Here is a 20813-nt window from a genome sequence, read left to right on the forward strand (position 1 = left end):
ACTCAAGGCTTTACAATAGTTCACCGTTCTTTTATCTTGTAGTGTTCCGTACTCTATTCAATATAAACAAATAATGACAGAGCTGAAATCTAAAATCTTTTCAGACCAATCCACATGAAACTCGACTAAAATACCAAATCATCTAATGATAATGACGTATACACCGATCTAGATATACCTTCCACCTTTGACAATAATACCCTCCTAAATATTGAGAGGTCCCGCATTAACCACCAATTCAACTTCTTTTTAGTTTTCTCAATAATTGGCTCAAAATTTAACTGACTTCTTCATTTCTACAAATTATTACACCTTAATATGTTAGTTCATGTTTAATTGGAATATTCTGAATTTCTGTAAAGGAGCAATCTTTAAGGGGAAATAATACACATTTATCCAAGTTCATTTTCAACAGCAGTGAATTCCTCAATATATATATTCTTGTTTTTGATATTCAAATTAGCTTTTCAAGAAGACTGCAGTATCATCTGCAAACTGACTGAGTTTAAATTGTAAAGTTGTGATACCATTCAATTGGTTTCTTTTTATATGTGATGCTAAAACTAAGTGACTAACAAAAATAAAAAAGGAGAAAAGGTTTTCACTGGTATTCTTTTCATTCAAATGGATAGTTCTGAGAATTCTGTGTGACTTCTGCACAACACCCGGAAGATATTTTGAAGAGTTTTAAAAACCACACAACATTGAACCCCATTGACTCTCATTGTATGAACACAAAACCACGGATACATTTCTCAAAATATCTTCCACAGTGTTTCTCAGAAGGTTTTCAACGACTTCAGGGGGACAAAACTTTGATGTAATGAACCATTGAGTTCGGTCCAATTCATTGATAAATGAGATTCAAAAGAATATTGCATTCATGAACCTGGTGTTGTGTTTCTCTCATAAACTCTCATGAATGTGCAAAAGAAGCTATCCGCAGTTTGACTTTAAAAGACTACCCGGATAGCAAACGACATCTGGCCCAGTTGTGGGCCACATCTCCGAAATTCTTCTGGCTCACATACCGCGCTGAATGACGGCGATGAGTGCGACAGCCAGAAGTCAGCCATAACAGAGCCAGATATGGGCCACTTCTCAGAAAGGGGAAGGGCCAGGTCTGGCCCAGATGCCAGTCACTTTTTCAGCTATATATATATAGCTATATACTATATATAGTTGAAAAGATTACAGACTTGTATGAACTAATATAATATTGTGCTTTACATCCTTTCTGAAGCTTGAAAGTGCCAGTTGCCATTCATAATAAAAATACAGAAATAAAAACGATGTTTAAAATAATTTCTCAAAGGAATTTCATTTTGTGGTTAAATATTCCTTTAAATGGCAACTACAGGGAGTGTTTTAGGATCGTTTGTTTGTATTTGATTTGGCTGCTGACAGTCACATCTTATTAAGCTCTTGCAGTATCTTGAGCCAGACAGAAGAGGTCACTGCTCTCAATGTCTTTTCAGAGGTTTGGGGCACTACGAACATGCAGCACAAAAGCAGCAAAAGCTGGAGGTTTCTTCATCCATCACGTATTTGCCCGAGTCAGGTGAATCCCTGCATTCAGCCATGAAAGCCCGCAGCTCTGAAACTGCCGCTCCGTCCTTCTGATAATGCTGTAGTCAAAGAGCAAGTGATTGAATTAGAAAAAACAGAGATAACGGACGCGTAAGAAAGTGACTATAAGCAAATCAAGTGACACCGGCAACTGCTTTCAATGCTTGGTGTCTTAATAACAAAGTGTTTTTGCACACAGGGCTGCGGTGAACACACCTTGATGGTCTCATACGTTTCCGTGAGGATGGCGATGAAAAGGCTCAGCACCATGTAAGTGAAGAGCGGGATGAAAGTGTAGACGTACAACACGCTGAACACCCACACCAGAGAGTTCTTCCCACGGAGTTTGGTGAAGGTGGCGTAGATTTCATCCCCGTTTATCATAGCAAACAAGCATTCTGCTGCCGTATTAAATGTTCGAAACTGAGGGAAAAAGATGATTCGATTCAATTTCATTTGAATGGGATGCATAAGGTCTAATCCTGTATCATCTCAACTTTAATGATTAAATCTCTCACGTTTTCATGGTGTGGCCCCAAAACGATCCATCCGCAGAAGCAGTAGCTGAGAAAAATCATAACAGCGCAGAGAGAGAATCGAATCACATTGGGAAGAGCAGCCCGCAGAGTGAGGATGAGGATCTGGAGACACAAAACACTGATCTTAGCAAGAACACCATCATCATGCATTCATCACATTAACACATACTTTGTGAAGAATCTTTTTCAGGTAAAACGTTGCACTGAAATAATGTTCTTGGGCTGTTTTCACTTTTATTTTGGCCTTTGCATCTTTATATAGATAGGACAGTGGAGAGTGAGACAGGAAATTATGGGATGAGAGCGAGGGAAACAGGAAGAGGGAAAGCTGGGGCTCAAACTCGGTTCCAATCCACTGGACCACTGGCACCGACGATCTTGGGCTTTAAATAAATAGATGAAACACTTTCTGGTTGTTAAAGCCGATAGTGAAACATGTTTGTAGGTGATTGAATGAATTATACTCATGCATGTTTACTAGGACACCTGTGTGAGGTTGAGGGGAACTAACATAAAAAAAAAAATTTGTACTTTTTACATCATTGAGTACTATAGTTGGAAAAAATGAATGGTACTCAAAGGTGTCTCAGAACTGTTTGTTTTCCTTAATCCTTCCACATATCTCATTTTGTGCTCAACAGACCAGAAAAATTTATACATTGGGCAAGAAATGTCAGTTGCCAACATTCTTCCAAATTTGTTTTGGAACGGCTATGCAGAGCAATAAAGTCATTTGCATTGACTGACTATTTTTATGAAGAATGATAAAAATAACGAATGACTTACATAATACTTCTGAAAGAAACTGAGGTAGCGCATGACTCCGATCCACACCAGCATTGTTGCGGTGCCCAGCAGTATACTGCACTCGTCATAGTTCGTCAGTTCCTGAAATGAAGAATATAAGTGACTTATGGGAAACAGAGATTTTAAAAAGGATATTTGTGAGCGTCTTACCTTGCTCTGAATACATATTTTGAGAAGTGAACCAGCAACGGTCAATGTGTCACTGATAATGATGAGAATGTACCAGCCGTTAATGAACTCCAGTCTCTCAGACCACGACACACGTTTACTGCGCTCAATCCACACATATGCTGTGTACTCCTGATAGAGGAAGACATTCATATTATTATTCCTATTCAGATCTATGGGCTCAACATCAAGCATTAGACACATACATGTGTGTATCATTTCCTGGGTGTCAGATTCCCATAGACACAATAGATTAGTCTTGGTGATTAAGTTTATTAAAAATAATTTAGTGCATATGTGATTTCTCATTGTTTAATCATTGTTATATTAGTAATATGTCTCTTTTTTTCATATGTGTTCATCTACAGTAACTAATATTCACAGGATACTCACAAACTGTAAGATAATGCCTGTGAAGACGGAGCGCGTGCAGAGAGCGAGTGAAAGCAAACAGGCACAGATGACCACACAGTCAAACACAACTATCAGCATGAAGTGAATGCCTGCTGGATCAAAAGAGACATCTATAATTCAACCACGGTGCATTACATGAGTTCATATCAATGCTTTAAATCATGGCTGCGTGATTTACATAACAATCATTTTTCATTCATTTTTAACAGATTATTATGCATAAATGAGCAACAAAACTTGAGCAACTGATCATGATTGAATGTATCGCCCCCTACTGGACGATGTGTGTACATGGTGTGGTGTTTTATTTAAAGCCACAATATGTACATTTGGACCGCTAGATGGTGCACTTTCAAAATAACAACAAAAGACAAAGCTAAATGATGTTATGTAGGAGAGTGGAATTATGGGACATGTTGTTTCAACCATTCAGAGGCGTATTGAGATCGCCCATCGTGTTCACGGACGAGAATTTTATTTGATGTCATCGTAATGAATTCGCTGCAAAAAACGTGGAATGTAATGCTACGTTAGCCCGCGAATGATATTGGACTTTGTCAATTGATTTGCTAGCGTAATGCTACACAGTTTAACGTGTTTAAAACAGTCATACTGTCATCGTTAGAAAAGTAAACTATGTTTATGTTTTTTGCGCCGCAGAGTAATCGTGAACCATAATAACAGAACAACAGATGCTGTATAATCTCTTCTGCATCTGCGTGTTGCCGTAGTTTCTTCAAGCGGAAACTGAGGGTCGTGCGGAGCAGTGGATATTAAGTCACTGATATGAGACAAACACAAGAGAGACAAGAGACGGGACATTAGTTTAAATAGGAATTCCTCTCGATTTGCACATTCTTGGGAACATTCGGTAATTATAGTACACAACTGCATGAAATATAACAAAATTCTTCCGCATTGTGGCTTTAAGAAACCTCAGTCTGAGTGACCCTGAAGGTATTCAGAAACTGTAGAAAAATACAGAATAACTCTAGAAGCACCACATTTCTTTAAAAAATATTAAACCTTTGATTTAACCTTAATGTGTTAATTGGATGAACAGAAAATATATTTACAGTGCTGTTTCTTAGGTTTGTCTTTTTGCATAAATGAGAATGTATCAAAAATCCACTTACTCGAGCCAGAAACATTCCCATTTTTACAACCCTTGATCTGAACATCACTGCTGAGCGATATCGGGATTTGCCCGCTGTGTGCGCGGTTGTCAAACCTGATCTGGAAGTGAATACAGCAGATTTGACACATAAATCACTTCAATCTTTCCAAAGGGAATTCCAGGCATCAAGTCATTGTATTGAGAAATAAAGGAACTTCGTGACCTTGTGACAAACAATAGACCAACTGTAAAGTCAAAAAAGTGGTTGACAAGAGGGAAATGTGCAGCTTTCATGTGACGAAAGCAAACCTCTATTTGCCAATCATGGAAAAGAAAATGAGTGTAAAGCAGAAGTCGCTTTATTTGTAGTGCTCTTGGATGTGTTAAGTAATGAAATGTTATGGTTATGACCTATATTCGTGATCGTGTGAAATGTAAGCGCATGCATGCATCACTTACATTGATGTTAAAGTCATAGCAGTCGGGTAACTCTTGATGTTGGACTGTTTGAAGGTTTATAGCCTTAACTTTGAAATAAATGTTCACCGCTAAAAGGCTGGAATCACACAATACATTATATTAATAAAGGACAAAAGCCAAAATCAAAAGCAGAAATAAACTAAATGAAACTGATGATGAATTTAATAGGTAAAAAGCACAGAATACACACCTTTGAAAGTCAAAAGTAAGGTTGTAGTCACCTGCCAAAGATTCATTCTTGTAGGGTGATATTGGGTAAATGGAAATACATTCTGTCATTTAATAAATAAATGTAAGTATTTAGGTAAGATTGAAATGAAACACACACCCAATCTATTCCCACACCACATTCACCGCAGTTCACTGTCAAAATTATTACGCCAATCAGTTATAATAACTTAATATTTTGAGTTAAGTTAACTTCTCTAGATTTAACTTGTTGAGATATGAACGTTCATCATGGTTGCACTTTAAAGTATGCGTCAACTGAACTCAAACATATTAGTTAAAATAACTATGCTTTAATTAGCTGGCTTTTACATGATGCAAATGAGAAATACATTATACTTTATTATGTCAAAACATTGTTTATTTGTGTATAGGTCAACTATTTTGTAATATGTTATTTCTGTGCATGCCATTTGTGTTAAGTATAGATATTAGTGTAATGTTTAAGCTATATTACAAATATGAAAATAAATACAATTAATATATGAATTTACAAATAATGTCTATAGGCTATTGAATGAAAGGCTATTGTTCCAGACAGCTGTGATTTGTAATTTAAAGAAATTGGCTTAAGGCGATGGGTTGGCCCAGAATACAGCTCATAATTTCTATTACAAATTTCATGTATCGCTGTGTAAACACAAACATTTATCCATTTTGATGTCAAATAAACAGTATTATAACAAAGTAGATTGTACCGGTGTCTACACGAGGATCAATATCAAAGGTTTCATTGGATGGTGAAATGTCAGCATGTCGATAGAGCTCCTGACAAACAGACAGTGGATTGAACATCCCGTCAATCTTCTCAAACTCATGAGTACCAGCAGTCAGGTTTTGAAGGTTGAGATACTTTGAACAAAACAAATCCAGACGAGATTATTAACCAACAGATAAAGTCATGCCAAGATAGTGGCCAAGCATTTTTGCCAGCAACACAAAATTCATGGGTTTGATTCCCAGGCAGTACGTCTCTGTCTGTCAAAATTGATATGTAAAATCATTTGACAGTCTTTTTACTGCCATTAAAACTAAACTGTGAAATGATGTGCCGCGATTAATTACATGTTGGTAATACTTTACATTAAGCTACCATTTATAAAGCATTTATAAACGTGTTCATTAATGATTAGTAAGTCACTTACAAATACATTATGAAGCAGTTATAACTTCATAAATAAAAAGAGGGATTCAAACCAAATAGTGAGCCATGTTTAATTCGCATGTTATAAATGTTTAATAAATGTATAGTCTGTCAGAATTTTATAATTTTATTTCATTTACATTGCATATAGGAATTTAAAGTCTGTCTGATATTTGACCTGTGTTTTGAATTGCATAACCTTATATGTTTTGCTGATAGTCAATGTTTTCTTGTACAGCTGCTTTGTATCAATGAAAATTGTTATACCTCCTTTTTATTCATGCAGTTATAACTGCTTTATAACGCATTTGTAAATGTCTTATTAATCATCAATGGACACATTTATAAATGCTTCATAAAGGATACATTCATGAAAAGTGTTACCCATATTATGCATGTTACCGAAAACGTCTGAAAACATTTATTTACACTGGTCTGCATTACCCTTCTGATAATGTACTGAATGTGGTCGTGCACATCATGTTTGGTGTATACAGCATAATCTGGATCACTGTCCTGGTAATTCTTCAGAAATAAATGTCTGAAGGCCATGAGATTCTGCTCTTTGAATGTGACCATCATCTCATTGCTCAGTCCAAATGAGATTAGCTGAGAGACAAACACAAGAAACCCACAATCAACTGTATAGAAGTGAAACAATATATTGTGGCACATTATAAAAGAAACAAATCACAATAGGTTCTGTGGAGCTATGATCATTTCTTTAACCAAAGGATGTTTAAACCCATTGGTTGAGCATAAATAATGTTTTAATGTTGTGATTTTGTACTTTCATCATGTAAAATGAAAGGTTCTCCGTGTCAATGTATAAAACCCAAGTACACAACCTAAAATAAATATCTGTTTGTCTTTCCTAAAAATCTATGAAGTTTAAAATCTCATACCTGCACAGTAATAATGACAATCTTGAGAAACTGCAGCATTAATTTCCATGGCTTTCGACCTCTGGCTCTGTACTTCTGACAAGGACTCATGAAGAAATATTTGAGCTTTCTCCTGAGGTTCTCCCCGAGCGTTGGGTCCACATCTGTTCTTGCCGTCCTGTCACTTTTTTGACCATTACACACAAGCGGCTCCTCATCAGACATCTGCGCCAGATCCCAGTCAGCTCAGAACAACAGACTGACTCTGTACTTAACACCGACAGGGATTTCTGTGTTTGAGGAACTGAAGCTGTTGTCTTGCACTTTTGAAACTATATAGAACAGCAGCTCACGATTATCTGCACACGCTGGTAAAGATTATATCACTATACCTGTGGGTGTGTTTTTTAAATCACCCTGTTCTGTAGATCAGGTTATGAGCAGATTGAATTGTTCAATCATTCCAGGCATTTTCTGAGCAGGATATGCAACATTCAGTGCATTTATCTGTCACTCTTCTGTCAGTGTGAGCATGGCTGTAAAATATGAAAAGCTGATAAAACCTTTCCATAATGACTCAATCTCTCACCCCTATAACGACACGAGCGACAGTGAATGTTGGCGACAGGAACTGGGTGTGTCCAGCTACGGGAGTCGCGACAAAAGATAAGCAATTGATTAATTTTATGCAAATGAAGAGCGACTTTCGCAAGCGTCTACCAAAGCAGTGGAGCTCACATCATCCGTCTCTCATCAGTAACTGGAGGGTTTGTTCAAACTATTCAAACAAGAGACAATAGAATCAATTAGAAACCATTATAATATTACATTTTGTCCACACCGGATGTGGCGAGGTGCGACGATTAGAACAAGCCGTGTGTAGGGTCGCGCCGTATCCGGTGTAGACACGGTATTACTGAACAGACCGCTAGGCGCCAATGACTGTAACCAGGTTTTCATTAACCTTCAAAATGTGCAAATTGAAATACGCCCAAAGGAAACACGTACAAAGAAGAACTACGTCCAGAATTACTTATCCCGAAAAGAATAAATTACACTTTAATCGCATTACATCATTTAATGGAAACGTCATTCCACACTATTATTTTAATCGACATTTCGAAAACATTGCTTAACTTTTGCGCAAATCTGTAAGGGAAATCTAACTACTCATAACTTTAGTTGTTCCGCTTGTCATTACATCACATGGCTGATCTCTGGCCCACACTCCAGTACAGAAGGTGGCGGATATGCACCTCAAACTTAAGTTGCCACCCACCATTGAAAAGGAACAGAAGAAGAATTACGTCACATGAGCTTGTCAATATGGCGTACGACGGACGGATTGCATTCATACTACAACCATTCAGGCAAAACAGTGCGTACCCATTTACATTCACAGGGCTTTATATAATAGGAAGAGACAAGTGACACAAAGCCAAGGAGTCGTTGGCTGTCTGAATGGGGCTTAAGGGACAACAGATCAAGAACTACAGGTAAAATGTTGACATCATTTAAACCAAAAAATTACATTTATTCATAATTTGGTCATTTTGCTTTGCATATGTATTGGCAGAGGGTAACCTGTAGTTAACAATCCCTTTTAGCAACATTATGAAAATACATTTGAAATTATACAAAATGTAAACTTAAGTTATTAAAATATTTATGTTGACTCCTTTCTTGCAGTATGTCAGGTATATACCGTATAAATACAGCTTGTGAATATGGCAACTTTTAAAATACAATATAGAATGTTTATGTGGCTGTCAGACTGAGCTATGAAATTTCTGTAATGTCCTTACCAGCAATATGTGTAGAGTGAAGAAAATCCCACGTTACATGAATTGATAGAGTGTTACACATAAGTTAGAATGCAGAAGTGAATACAGATGCTGTACTGGTTTTGGAGTTTTAGGACTCATTAATACTTTGATAAATACTTACAAACATAACGGCTTTTAAAAACAAAAGTTGAGTCAATAGCTCTCGACTGCTCAAGTCTTTCTGCTTTCTACTTGCCTCTACATTATGCTAAATGGTGCTACACATGTAATCATATACTCACTGCCATCATAAAGACTTTCCCTTCTACATTTCCTTTTTTTGCACAATGACACAACACCATCATTAAGTAGAAATGATGGACTGGTCAGCTGACTATACCCGACTGTGAACAGTCCAAAATATCTGCACGACAAAACATTTCGCATTGATTTAAATCCAGTGACGATGTGCCAGGAACTGCTTTCTTTTAAATGTTGTGAACTATCATTTCTGACTGGTGAGTCGGACAGCGATTTAAAAACAAACATGCGTTTTACAGGGTAGGAACACTCGGCACCACATTCAACCACTTCCCAGAGTAAAGGTAAGTATTTGTGTATAGTGGTCAGAAAATTTGGTAAGTATAGTGGTCAGAAAATCTTTGCTATTTTATTGCAAATTGCTGTCAGTGTATGTGACCCTTTGTGCATATGTACAGAACATGTTTAAATCTACAATTACAAAATAAGTATAAACGCAAGTCCTCAAGTACAAACAAAATCCCTATGCCCATTTATTACACTGTAAAAAAAGATCATGGCTCAATTTAATGAGTCTAATTTCTATTGACATTTGCCAATTGCCGCAGTTGAGATTTTATAAAAGTATAACTTGTGGCGGTCCTCAAACTGGGGGTCCCAACAAGGATCGACATTTATCATAAATTTTATGCAATCAACCATCAGAAAAACAAGCCCACCAACCCATGAATGGATTATCCAGCATTGTATAACTAAATATCTTTAACACGACAATCTTAATATTACAAGTCTTTATATTTTGGCTGGGGGGGCTCAAAGTGATCCTACACAAAGAAAAAGTTTGAGAAGCACTGCTTTCACGGACGCAAATTTACAGAACATCAACTGAGCCAACTGGACTTCTTTTACAGTGAAAGTAGTAACCAATGAGCCCTTCAACTCAGGTTTGGTCAAATCCGAGAAATTACTACTGATTTTAAGAGAACAAACTGTTGGTTTGAAGAAAGTTTACACGGTTCATGACAGGGTGAGAGTTACACTACGGCACGTGTGGGGACAGAGAGCGTGAGCGCAACGGCTGGAAGTTCACATCCCCGCTACTTCCCGTACAAACCCCAGCATCTATATCCGGGACCTCGGCTTCAGGCTCCTCTGGCAGTGGTGGCGCTCCGGGTTCACCGGGTTTGGGCAGGTTGGATGACGTCGTGGAGGACACATTCATACTCCCAGTACCTCCACAGACTGATAAAGTCTCGTTCCCTCGGCCTGATCCGTAGCGCAGGTTAAAGGATCCTGTGGCAACAGAGGCCGACAGGCTTCCTTCCCCTTCGGGGTGGTAACACATTGTGGAGTATTTGTCATTATCGATGTCCATCTTGGAGAATTCATTTGTGGCTCCTTTCGTGCCGGTATACAGTGAGCTGACTGATGATCCAACTGCAATACACGAAACGTCAAAATGTATTAAACACTTCCTGTGTCCAAATGTTTTTAGATGGTTAATAAGAATAACTATCCTTATTAGAGTTTCTCATCTGTAATGTTAAATCATTGTTTAAATTTGTACTTATTTTCCTACATTTAAAAGTTAAATATGACATGTTTGTCATTCACCCCACCAGTCATCTCTCTTTCGTACCTTTAAGAGCATCCAGTCGTGCGTTTTTCACACTCTGCACCTCGTCTGTAATCTTTGCGATGATGAAGTTCATCGTGCGACCCCACTTTATAGACTCAATGAGCATGTCTAAACCCTGAGGGTTTTCTGCAAGGATGTCCAGCAGCTTGCTGGTCCGCTTCCCTCTCGTGGTCCTGCAGCTGATCTCCTCTGTGTCTTCTCTGGTGAGGATTTTCTTAGACCGCAAAAAATCAAAATGCCGCTCTGCAATGATCTTTTCAACCAGGTACACCCGTAACCTCTCTATGGCCTTCAATGAAAAGGTGAAATGCAGGTGAAATATGTGCCTTCCTTAAACATGTATTAAATCAACTTTGTGCTATTTTTTACTCACCCACATGACGTTAAACATGTTACGAGAACTTCCGGCATCTTCAGAGCGCAAGCGAAGATATTTAGGAGACGTTTCCAGGCCTCCTCAAAAACATCATGGTGTCGGTTTTTGCCAAGGTCCAGAAAGGTACTAAACACATCGTTCACCGGAGCACTTCTTCTTCATCGTCTTCTTAGACCGGAGCACTTCTTCTTCATCGTCTTCTTAGACCGGAGCACTTCTTCTTCATCGTCTTCTTAGACCGGAGCACTTCTTCTTCATCGTCTTCTTAGACCGGAGCACTTCTTCTTCATCGTCTTCTTAGACCGGAGCACTTCTTCTTCATCGTCTTCTTAGACCGGAGCACTTCTTCTTCATCGTCTTCTTAGACGAGAGCACTTCTTCTTCATCGTCTTCTTAGACGAGAGCACTTTGAAGCACGCGTATTAGGTTTGTGCGGCGACTGCCGGATGGGGTTTGACCCTATTGGACGACCTCTCGTCCAAGAAGAAGACGAAGAAGAAGTGCTCTAGTGAACGCGTGCAACTGACACCGTGATGTCTATGAGGATCTTTCGGATGTCCCTGAATATCTTCATCTGTGCGCCGGAAGTTCTCGTAACATGTTTAACGTCATGTCAGTGAGAAAAAAAAACAAAGAGTGAACTTCCCCTTTAAAGCTCTCTGGAATAGTGTACTTGATTCTCTATAGTAGACACACGTGTGCACTAAGTCTGCAACAAATAGACTCATTTTGTGAAATAATGATAAAGTTGAGGAGTTAAACTCTATATTCATCCAATCTGGGAACTAAATAATAAATGACGTAAAACATTTCTGCGGCACTAGGCTTGTTTGAGATGAGCAAAATCTGCGCAGAACCGATCACCGGTGATCACCGCGAGCTGCATGCCGGTTAGAAAAGTGTCCGAGTTACGTCCGCCTTGCTCTGATGTCATGCTGACGTATGCCAAAAAACTCTCGCGACGGCGAGGCGGCTGTGTCGGATTGAGCAGTCGAGCGCAGTTGCTCTCCTCCGACTGCGCTGTTCAAAAGCATGATGGGAAACGACTGACTGACGACACAGCTTCAAGCTCATTGGCTGAGAATGTCAACTGATGCATTTTCTCTTCATTCTAAGAATTAGATTACCCATCTGTTAATTTATATTTACATGCAAACTAAACAAAAACAAAACACGCCTAGTGAAGTTAAGAATTGGGACATGCGTTTATTTTATATTTCTCTTCATTAGAATTCTTCCTTGTTTTAATTTTCACTTTATTCTATTGTATGTTTGTGTGAATTAATAAATCAATACATATCTAATACATATATAAATGGACTGTTTAGTCATTATGGCTCATCTTTGTGTGGTTTCATCTGAGAAGTGTCTGGGTCTTAAAACAAGGGAAGAAATTCTGAAGAATGTTTGCTACAATGCAGCTTTGACTTGCATGGTATGGAAAAATACAATGGACGTGAAATGGTGGCAGAAATCTGCGTGTTATTAAATATGATAAACATTTGTTATGACCTCTGTCTCTCAAAAGCAACTTGCTTTTTACTTCATTTACCATTTGTTTATACAATCCTTGAAAATGTGTTACATGTTGTTGTGTTGTTTATTTGTAAGCTGTTTATTTGTACATCATTTGACAGTACATTCAGTGATTATTATTGTAACCATCTTCATGTAAAAACAGTGGTATTTCGATTACATCCACTTCGTCTGCGATAAAAAACGCGACCGCGATCTCCTCCACTGTTCACGTTTGCAAGCGACAAAACAGCGAGATTCACGAAGTGTCCGACTTCAAAGGTCTTTTTTGACTCCTCCCCTTACTGCAGCCGCCTCCTCTCACCCACATTTCAGGCGCATCTCAAACAAGCCTACTAACGACGACAAACTGGCCCGCCCCAAACTCTCGCTATTGGCTGAGAGTTCGGCCTCCGAGGTTCTGATTGGCTAACATGACCGGGTCATTCGCGTTTATATGTGCTGCCACAAAAGCACGTTTTTTGAACATTTTCAGTGTCATTTTTCAACACCGTTTCAGTGTTTAAATGTACGATGTATCCCCATCTATACGTTATTCCACAGGAGGCTTTTCCATACATTCATTAATGCAAAGAGAAGTAATGGTCATAACCATAGAAACCAGCCTCAGACAGTCACTCTTTGTTTGAAATACCCGTCAGACTCGCATCTTTGATCTGTGACGTTATTCTACACACATGACGACACTTACTTCTTTCTTAATATCAGCCATTTCTTCTTCCGTCAGGTGAGTCCCGTCCATCATGTCTTTTGCTCTCTTCCGGTCAAACTTGCTCCGGGAAACAGAAGTGGTAATATAACTTACACCGCTGACACGAAACAGTGTGAAACGGCGGCTATATGAACCGATAAGTTTGATGGCAAAATGTTCGGGTTTGATCGATACTGTCATGTGAAAGTGAAGGGGAACTACCTACCGGCCAACTTCCTTACTGAATACGTGCTTACGTCATAGCCCCGCCCATTACGTCACGCTTTCTTTTCCTGACAAAAAAGTCTCACGTGCCAGATTTGCTTACTTGTTTTTGTCTTTCATAGTAAACAAGACTGTGTCAATCTGTGTATTTTCTACAATGTTTAATTTGTATTTATTAGGTTGCTTATTGATAAATAGTAATGGTTTATTATGTTATTTTTGTTTACTGTAGTTGCCAAGATTATGTTATTCATCTACGATGCCTTCAAAGGGAATATGTCAGTTTAAATTCTGTAAAATGTTTTCTGTGTTATTACACTGCAAGTTTTATTATTCATTTCTTTAATAACAGCTGCTTAACTTTACTTATATATATATATATATACACCATATATTTAAATTACACCTTTTGTTGCCCACTTCTGTTTGCATACTTACACTACATCAGTATTGACTTTGTTTATATATCATACTTGCACTACATCAGTATTGACTTTGTTTATATATCATACTTGCACTACATCAGTATTGACTTTGTTTATATATCATACTTGCACTTCATCAGTATTGACTTTGTTTATATATCATACTTGCACTACATCAGCATTGACTTTGTTTATATATCATACTTGCACTACATCAGTATTGACTTTGTTTATATATCATACTTGCACTTCATCAGTATTGACTTTGTTTATATATCATACTTGCACTACATCAGCATTGACTTTGTTTATATATCATACTTGCACTACATCAGCATTGACTTTGTTTATATATCATACTTGCACTACATCAGTATTGACTTTGTTTATATATCATACTTGCACTTCATCAGTATTGACTTTGTTTATATATCATACTTGCACTATACATCAGTATTGACTTTGTTTATATATCATACTTGCACTACATCAGTATTGACTTTGTTTATATATCATACTTGCACTTCATCAGTATTGACTTTGTTTATATATCATACTTGCACTATACATCAGTATTGACTTTGTTTATATATCATACTTGCACTACATCAGTATTGACTTTGTTTATATATCATACTTGCACCACATCAGTATTGACTTTGTTTATATATCATACTTGCACTATACATCAGTATTGACTTTGTTTATATATCATACTTGCACCACATCAGTATTGACTTTGTTTATATATCATACTTGCACTACATCAGCATTGACTTTGTTTATATATCATACTTGCACTACATCAGCATTGACTTTGTTTATATATCATACTTGCACTACATCAGTATTGACTTTGTTTATATATCATACTTGCACTTCATCAGTATTGACTTTGTTTATATATCATACTTGCACTATACATCAGTATTGACTTTGTTTATATATCATACTTGCACTACATCAGTATTGACTTTGTTTATATATCATACTTGCACTTCATCAGTATTGACTTTGTTTATATATCATACTTGCACTACATCAGCATTGACTTTGTTTATATATCATACTTGCACTACATCAGTATTGACTTTGTTTATATATCATACTTGCACTACATCAGTATTGACTTTGTTTATATATCATACTTGCACTATACATCAGTATTGACTTTGTTTATATATCATACTTGCACTACATCAGTATTGACTTTGTTTATATATCATACTTGCACTTCATCAGTATTGACTTTGTTTATATATCATACTTGCACTATACATCAGTATTGACTTTGTTTATATATCATACTTGCACTACATCAGTATTGACTTTGTTTATATATCATACTTGCACCACATCAGTATTGACTTTGTTTATATATCATACTTGCACTATACATCAGTATTGACTTTGTTTATATATCATACTTGCACCACATCAGTATTGACTTTGTTTATATATCATACTTGCACTACATCAGCATTGACTTTGTTTATATATCATACTTGCACTACATCAGCATTGACTTTGTTTATATATCATACTTGCACTACATCAGTATTGACTTTGTTTATATATCATACTTGCACTTCATCAGTATTGACTTTGTTTATATATCATACTTGCACTATACATCAGTATTGACTTTGTTTATATATCATACTTGCACTACATCAGTATTGACTTTGTTTATATATCATACTTGCACTTCATCAGTATTGACTTTGTTTATATATCATACTTGCACTACATCAGCATTGACTTTGTTTATATATCATACTTGCACTACATCAGTATTGACTTTGTTTATATATCATACTTGCACTTCATCAGTATTGACTTTGTTTATATATCATACTTGCACTATACATCAGTATTGACTTTGTTTATATATCATACTTGCACTACATCAGTATTGACTTTGTTTATATATCATACTTGCACCACATCAGTATTGACTTTGTTTATATATCATACTTGCACTACATCAGTATTGACTTTGTTTATATATCATACTTGCACTACATCAGTATTGACTTTGTTTATATATCATACTTGCACTACATCAGCATTGACTTTGTTTATATATCATACTTGCACCACATCAGTATTGACTTTGTTTATATATCATACTTGCACTATTAAAGGATTGACTGTTTACATATACGCATACTTGCATCACTACATTTTTTGACGGTCTATACTCCCCGTTCTATTATATATATATATATATATATATATATATATATATTAGTATAAGCAAAGATATATATCTTTGCTTATACTTGTGTATAAGTACATGTTCCCTCTTTTTTGTATGGAGAGAAAAATATTTGGTTGTACGGCTGTACAATGACAATAAAGATATATTCTATTCAGAATAGTCTTGGTTGAACACATGCCAAGTATCTGTGATTAGGTCTTGGACATTTTAAATGGCAAAGATCATGTGCTGCATAGCCTGGGGTTTATATCTATAGCATTATCTCTTGAATTCTATTAAATTACCATGCAATGAATAAACATTAATCTAGGTGGTTGACATGACATGGCATTTTCACTGCCACACAAGATAAATAAACTTAACTTTTATTTAAAACTTTTATCGTTTAAAGTGCAGAAAATGGTTTATCATATCTTTGTCTTTCGTGGAACTGTTGTTATATATATAAACTATGGATTACCTCAGGGATCGGTTCTGGGACCTGTGCTGTTCTCCATATACATGCTGCCCCTCGGAAACATTATTAAACATGGAATTAGCTTGCATTGCTATGCAGATGATACTCAGCTATATATCTCATAAAGACCAGGGGCCCGAACCATGAATGTATCTGAACAAACTCAGGGTAGTTGGATTAGTTTTGGGTTGACAAAACCAAACCAACGTGATCAAGCTTTGTTGGTACCATGAAGCAGCTCGTGGAGTTTCTTTGTCAACTCAAGCTTTGATCCTGAAGCTAAGATTAGTTTGCGTGCGTGCACATGAACGAGTGACGTCAGCATGGCTAAACCAATCGCATTATAAATGGATAAAGCGATTTCCACAATATGAACACAAACATGAATTTCAGCCATGGACTGATATGTTTCTGCTGTCTACTCAAGAGAGAAGTGTTTCAGAAACACTGCTGATTGCGTTAATGCTTAAGTTAAAAGACTATATAGTACACACATTTACTGTAGTGCTGTAGGGCAAACAGGATCCGTGGGGTCCTCGGTGGAACTACAAGGGGTCCGTGTCCTTGCGGGCAACTTTTTTATGTAAGACATGGGTACAGAAATATTACAACAAATGTTCATTGAACTCCCGCATATTGCAATTTTAACCCTCGTGCGGACAGAAAACATCCATTCAGGCAGCAGAAGCAGTTAACCTTACATCTGCTTCATCATTTCCCTTCCGAGTACACATGAGAGGAGTCGCGTGCAAATAAAGTTCATTCTCATATATTTCTGAACTTATGTACAAATTTGTTAAAGCTGCAAACGGCTAATTTCACAGGCAAATGACACCACAACGCTTCTGCATTGTAAACTCTGACATCTTACGTGTTTAAAATCATTTATTGCATCGTGTACTGATGGTTCATGACAAACAAGTTGCCCAAAAAATAACTCTGACTGGTTGCATGTTGGTCTCCTTTTAGTCTGATATGATTAAAACTAGTTTATTTTTTTGCAGAAAGACAACGGAGCTCAGAATTATAAAATAGCGGTTTGTTCTGCAACACAGAGAAGCGGAAGAAAATATAAGAATAACACTTAATAAAACTGCCTGCTTTTACAACAGAATGCATAAGCCTCTACCTTTAATAGTCTAGTCTTTGCGCCATTAACCAGGTCAGTCATTTCATTGAAGCCTTAATAAAAACTACGGTTCAGGACAAAGAAAAATGTCCTAATACAGTGAAACTGAAAGTGTTCCTAGATGTTCTGCACCACAGACAAGAATGTAAAAACTGCAATGCAAATACACGTGATACAATAAAAGTGGAATATAAGTAAGTTTATTGAATTTCATGTGAGTGTAAGGGAAAGCCAGCAAATCTGTAAAATCTGATTTTACCTATATAGTAACCAATATTGGATTTTATATTTGTAATATATATTTTTATATTAGTATTTTTATTTTATTAAACAGTATAAAAAATAACTAACCATTCTAACGCGCACTGTGAGTCAGTTACGTCACCTCTATGTTTCTTTGCTCACAGCTGATTGGTCAAACTTCAGTCTAAGATCTCGAATCCAGATCATAGCCTGCCATGGCGACGAACACCGAATAAAGCCGAGCTACTCTCATGGTACCTAAAACCCAGGGCTGCCACAAACTAAACTGAAACATAGCTGGCTAGCCACCTAAACCAGCTTCATGGTACCTTACTTGTGTACTGGAAGCTTCTGTAACCAAGACAAATTCCTCGTGTGTGTAAGCACGCCTGGCAATAAAGCTTGTTCTGATTCTGGTACAGGCCCCAGATGATTCCTCCCAGCTATCCAAACTGGCAAAGTGCATTGAAGATATAAAACATTGAATGACCTGTAATTCCTTCTTTTAAAATCTAATAAAACAGAGATATTACTTATCAGACCAAAGACACGCAAACCAAATATTGTACTAAACTAATACAGTAAAAGATCTCTGCATTATATTAGACAGCAACCTGTCATTTTGAAATCACATCTCAAATGTCACAAAAACAGCCTTTTTCCACCTAAGAAATGTTGCCAAGTTACGAAATATTCTGTGTGTTGCTGACGCGGAGAAGCTTATTCATGCATTTATGACCTCAAGACTCGACTACTGTAATGCGCTACTTAGTGGTTGTCCTGCATCATCAATAAACAAACTACAGTTAGTTCAGAACGCAGCTGCCAGAGTTCTAACCAGGGGTGTATTCCAGAAAGCTGGGTTAATTTACCATCAGATTAACCCTGAACTGTGGGTTGATTAACCCAAAACCTGCCTACTCTGGGTATGTCGGTTCCAAAACACCTGTGTCGAGTTAGTTTAATCAACCTACTGCTAATAACCTTGAGTTAATGCGCGCGCACGGAGAACATATCAAGGCATTTTCAATGGAACGCCGAATTCAGGAGTCACCATGGAAACTAAGGGTGAAAAGTTACGTGCCGCGTACTTCTCCGAAGCGGAGTTAGAAGTTTTAATGTTTGCTTATGAGGAGTTCAAGCCCATTATAATGAAAAAAAGCAATACAGCTGCATATGCGAGAGAGAGACAATTGGCTTGGCAAAAAATAACTGACAGAGTCAATGCGTAAGATTGTTTTTTTAACATTGTAAATATGCTTGCATTTTGTTAATTTGCAAAGTTGAACAATTGTCTTTTTGAGCATGTGGCATGACTCGACAAGCATTTGCTTTATCAGTTTCTTAAGAATACAGTGCAATGTATATTGACAAGAAATATTTAGGCCTCTTGTTTTTTAAGGTGTAATCCTTCTGGAGCCAAAAGAACTCTTTCCCAAGTCAAAATGAAACACAAAAACATTCTCCAAAAAGGTAATATTTTATTTTAACTGTTGTAAGATCAATGTCTTGTTACTTTTACAGTATTCTTCCTATATAGCTAATAGAAAGAAGGCTGAGGCCCGTCTAACTGGCGGGGGTCCACCTCCACCTCCTCTCACCCCATCTGAGGAGTTGGCTCTTTCGATTAATAAAGGTCGCCCTGTGGTCGATGGTATTCCAGAGGGCACTTCGTCAGACTTTGCTACCTCCAACAACACCTCAAGTGACTCAATGTAGGTATACCATATTAGTACTTATGATTATTTAGTCATACGTTTGGACAAAATGATCATTACCTCTTGTCATTAGGAAGAAGGCTAAATGATGTATACAGTAATCTGTATTTTTTATTCTTGCATGTTCCTAATGCCTTTATTCAGTGTCTGTCATACTTTAGTAATTTACACATTGGGTATATTTTTTTCTTGCAGTTGCTGATGGACGCATTGTATTATTGGATCCTCCTGAAACCACACAGTCTGTCACAATTGTTAGTGATGCATTTTAAGAACCAGTTGCTTTTAGATCTTTCAGTTTGTCTGCCAGACAAAGTAACCTTGCATATTTCCACTCTAGGAGGATGATGATGAAGAAACCATATCTGCTGTGACTGAATTAGAAAGTGCTAGGAGACCCACAGAGGTATGATGCATATACTGGACAATGCACAGCTTTTTAGATGGAGGGACAAATGTGTAATTTGTCATGTGACAGAATCTAGCTGGGGATGTACATGCAGATGAGGGTCCATCTACCTCTACACATAATCTTAGCAGTGTAAGAACTTGTCCCTGGTTGTCCTTATTTACATAATGTTACTATGTGGCAGATTTTCTCCTTCAACCATCTTATTTACTTTGCCTTCCTAGTTGTCTGCAAAGGAGCTGTATAAGGTCCATCTATTAAGGCAAATTAAAAAAACGGACATGGACATGGACCTTATGCAGCTTCAGCTAGAGGAGAAAAGGCTGGCCATTAAAAAGGCCAACCTTGAAATAGAACTACTGGA

At 37.2% G+C, this 20813-nt stretch overlaps 2 protein-coding genes across 6 annotated transcripts; both read right to left on the reverse strand.

The window, feature by feature from the left end:
• Positions 1-18: 18 nt before the first annotated feature.
• Positions 19-7775, reverse strand: mcoln3a (mucolipin TRP cation channel 3a). Of its 3 annotated transcripts, XM_079453013.1 has the most exons (13): positions 7743-7775; positions 7372-7640; positions 6911-7075; positions 6021-6174; positions 5285-5366; positions 5074-5170; positions 4634-4733; positions 3477-3589; positions 3066-3215; positions 2895-2996; positions 2088-2210; positions 1786-1992; positions 19-1628 (listed from the first exon to the last, which is right to left on the reverse strand). In XM_079453013.1, the coding sequence occupies exons 2-13, from the start codon at positions 7573-7575 to the stop codon at positions 1491-1493; spliced, it is 1635 nt and encodes a 544-aa protein (XP_079309139.1). In that variant the 5' UTR covers positions 7576-7640; positions 7743-7775; the 3' UTR covers positions 19-1490. The 3 variants fall into 3 exon arrangements, with proteins under 3 accessions (XP_079309139.1, XP_079309138.1, XP_079309140.1); XM_079453012.1 differs by lacking the exon at positions 7743-7775 and having other exon boundaries at positions 7372-7740; XM_079453014.1 differs by lacking the exon at positions 7743-7775 and having other exon boundaries at positions 3477-3493; positions 7372-7693.
• A 946-nt stretch (positions 7776-8721) lies between these two features.
• bcl10 (BCL10 immune signaling adaptor) lies at positions 8722-13928 on the reverse strand. 3 transcript variants are annotated; one of them, XM_079453112.1, is made up of 4 exons: positions 13846-13928; positions 13620-13697; positions 11017-11305; positions 8749-10814 (listed from the first exon to the last, which is right to left on the reverse strand). In XM_079453112.1, exons 2-4 carry the CDS (start codon positions 13671-13673, stop codon positions 10417-10419), a joined length of 741 nt encoding a protein of 246 aa, XP_079309238.1. In that variant the 5' UTR covers positions 13674-13697; positions 13846-13928; the 3' UTR covers positions 8749-10416. The 3 variants fall into 3 exon arrangements, with proteins under 3 accessions (XP_079309237.1, XP_079309238.1, XP_079309239.1); XM_079453111.1 differs by having other exon boundaries at positions 8722-10814; positions 13620-13879; XM_079453113.1 differs by lacking the exons at positions 13620-13697; positions 13846-13928 and adding an exon at positions 11390-11527.
• Positions 13929-20813: the final 6885 nt, after the last annotated feature.

This window comes from Barbatula barbatula, assembly GCF_947034865.1.
Source record: "Barbatula barbatula genome assembly, chromosome: 3".
In the NCBI taxonomy this organism is placed as follows: Eukaryota; Metazoa; Chordata; class Actinopteri; order Cypriniformes; family Nemacheilidae; genus Barbatula; species Barbatula barbatula.

Bases quoted from the DNA above. Each gene is read 5' to 3' on its own strand.
- mcoln3a (XM_079453013.1), bottom strand. From the start codon at position 7,575: ATGTCTGATGAGGAGCCGCTTGTGTGTAATGGTCAAAAAAGTGACAGG. The intron at 6,175-6,910 runs GTAATGCAGACC...TTTTGTTCAAAG, and splicing joins TTCAGTACATTATCAGAAGG to TATCTCAACCTTCAAAACCT. The intron at 3,590-4,633 runs GTAAGTGGATTT...CTTTTGATCCAG, and splicing joins TGGGAATGTTTCTGGCTCGA to CAGGCATTCACTTCATGCTG.
- bcl10 (XM_079453111.1), bottom strand. From the start codon at position 13,820: ATGACAGTATCGATCAAACCCGAACATTTTGCCATCAAACTTATCGGT. The intron at 11,306-13,619 runs GTAAGTGTCGTC...TTTTCATTGAAG, and splicing joins TGGCTGATATTAAGAAAGAA to GCCATAGAGAGGTTACGGGT. The intron at 10,815-11,016 runs GTACGAAAGAGA...CGTGTATTGCAG, and splicing joins ACGACTGGATGCTCTTAAAG to TTGGATCATCAGTCAGCTCA.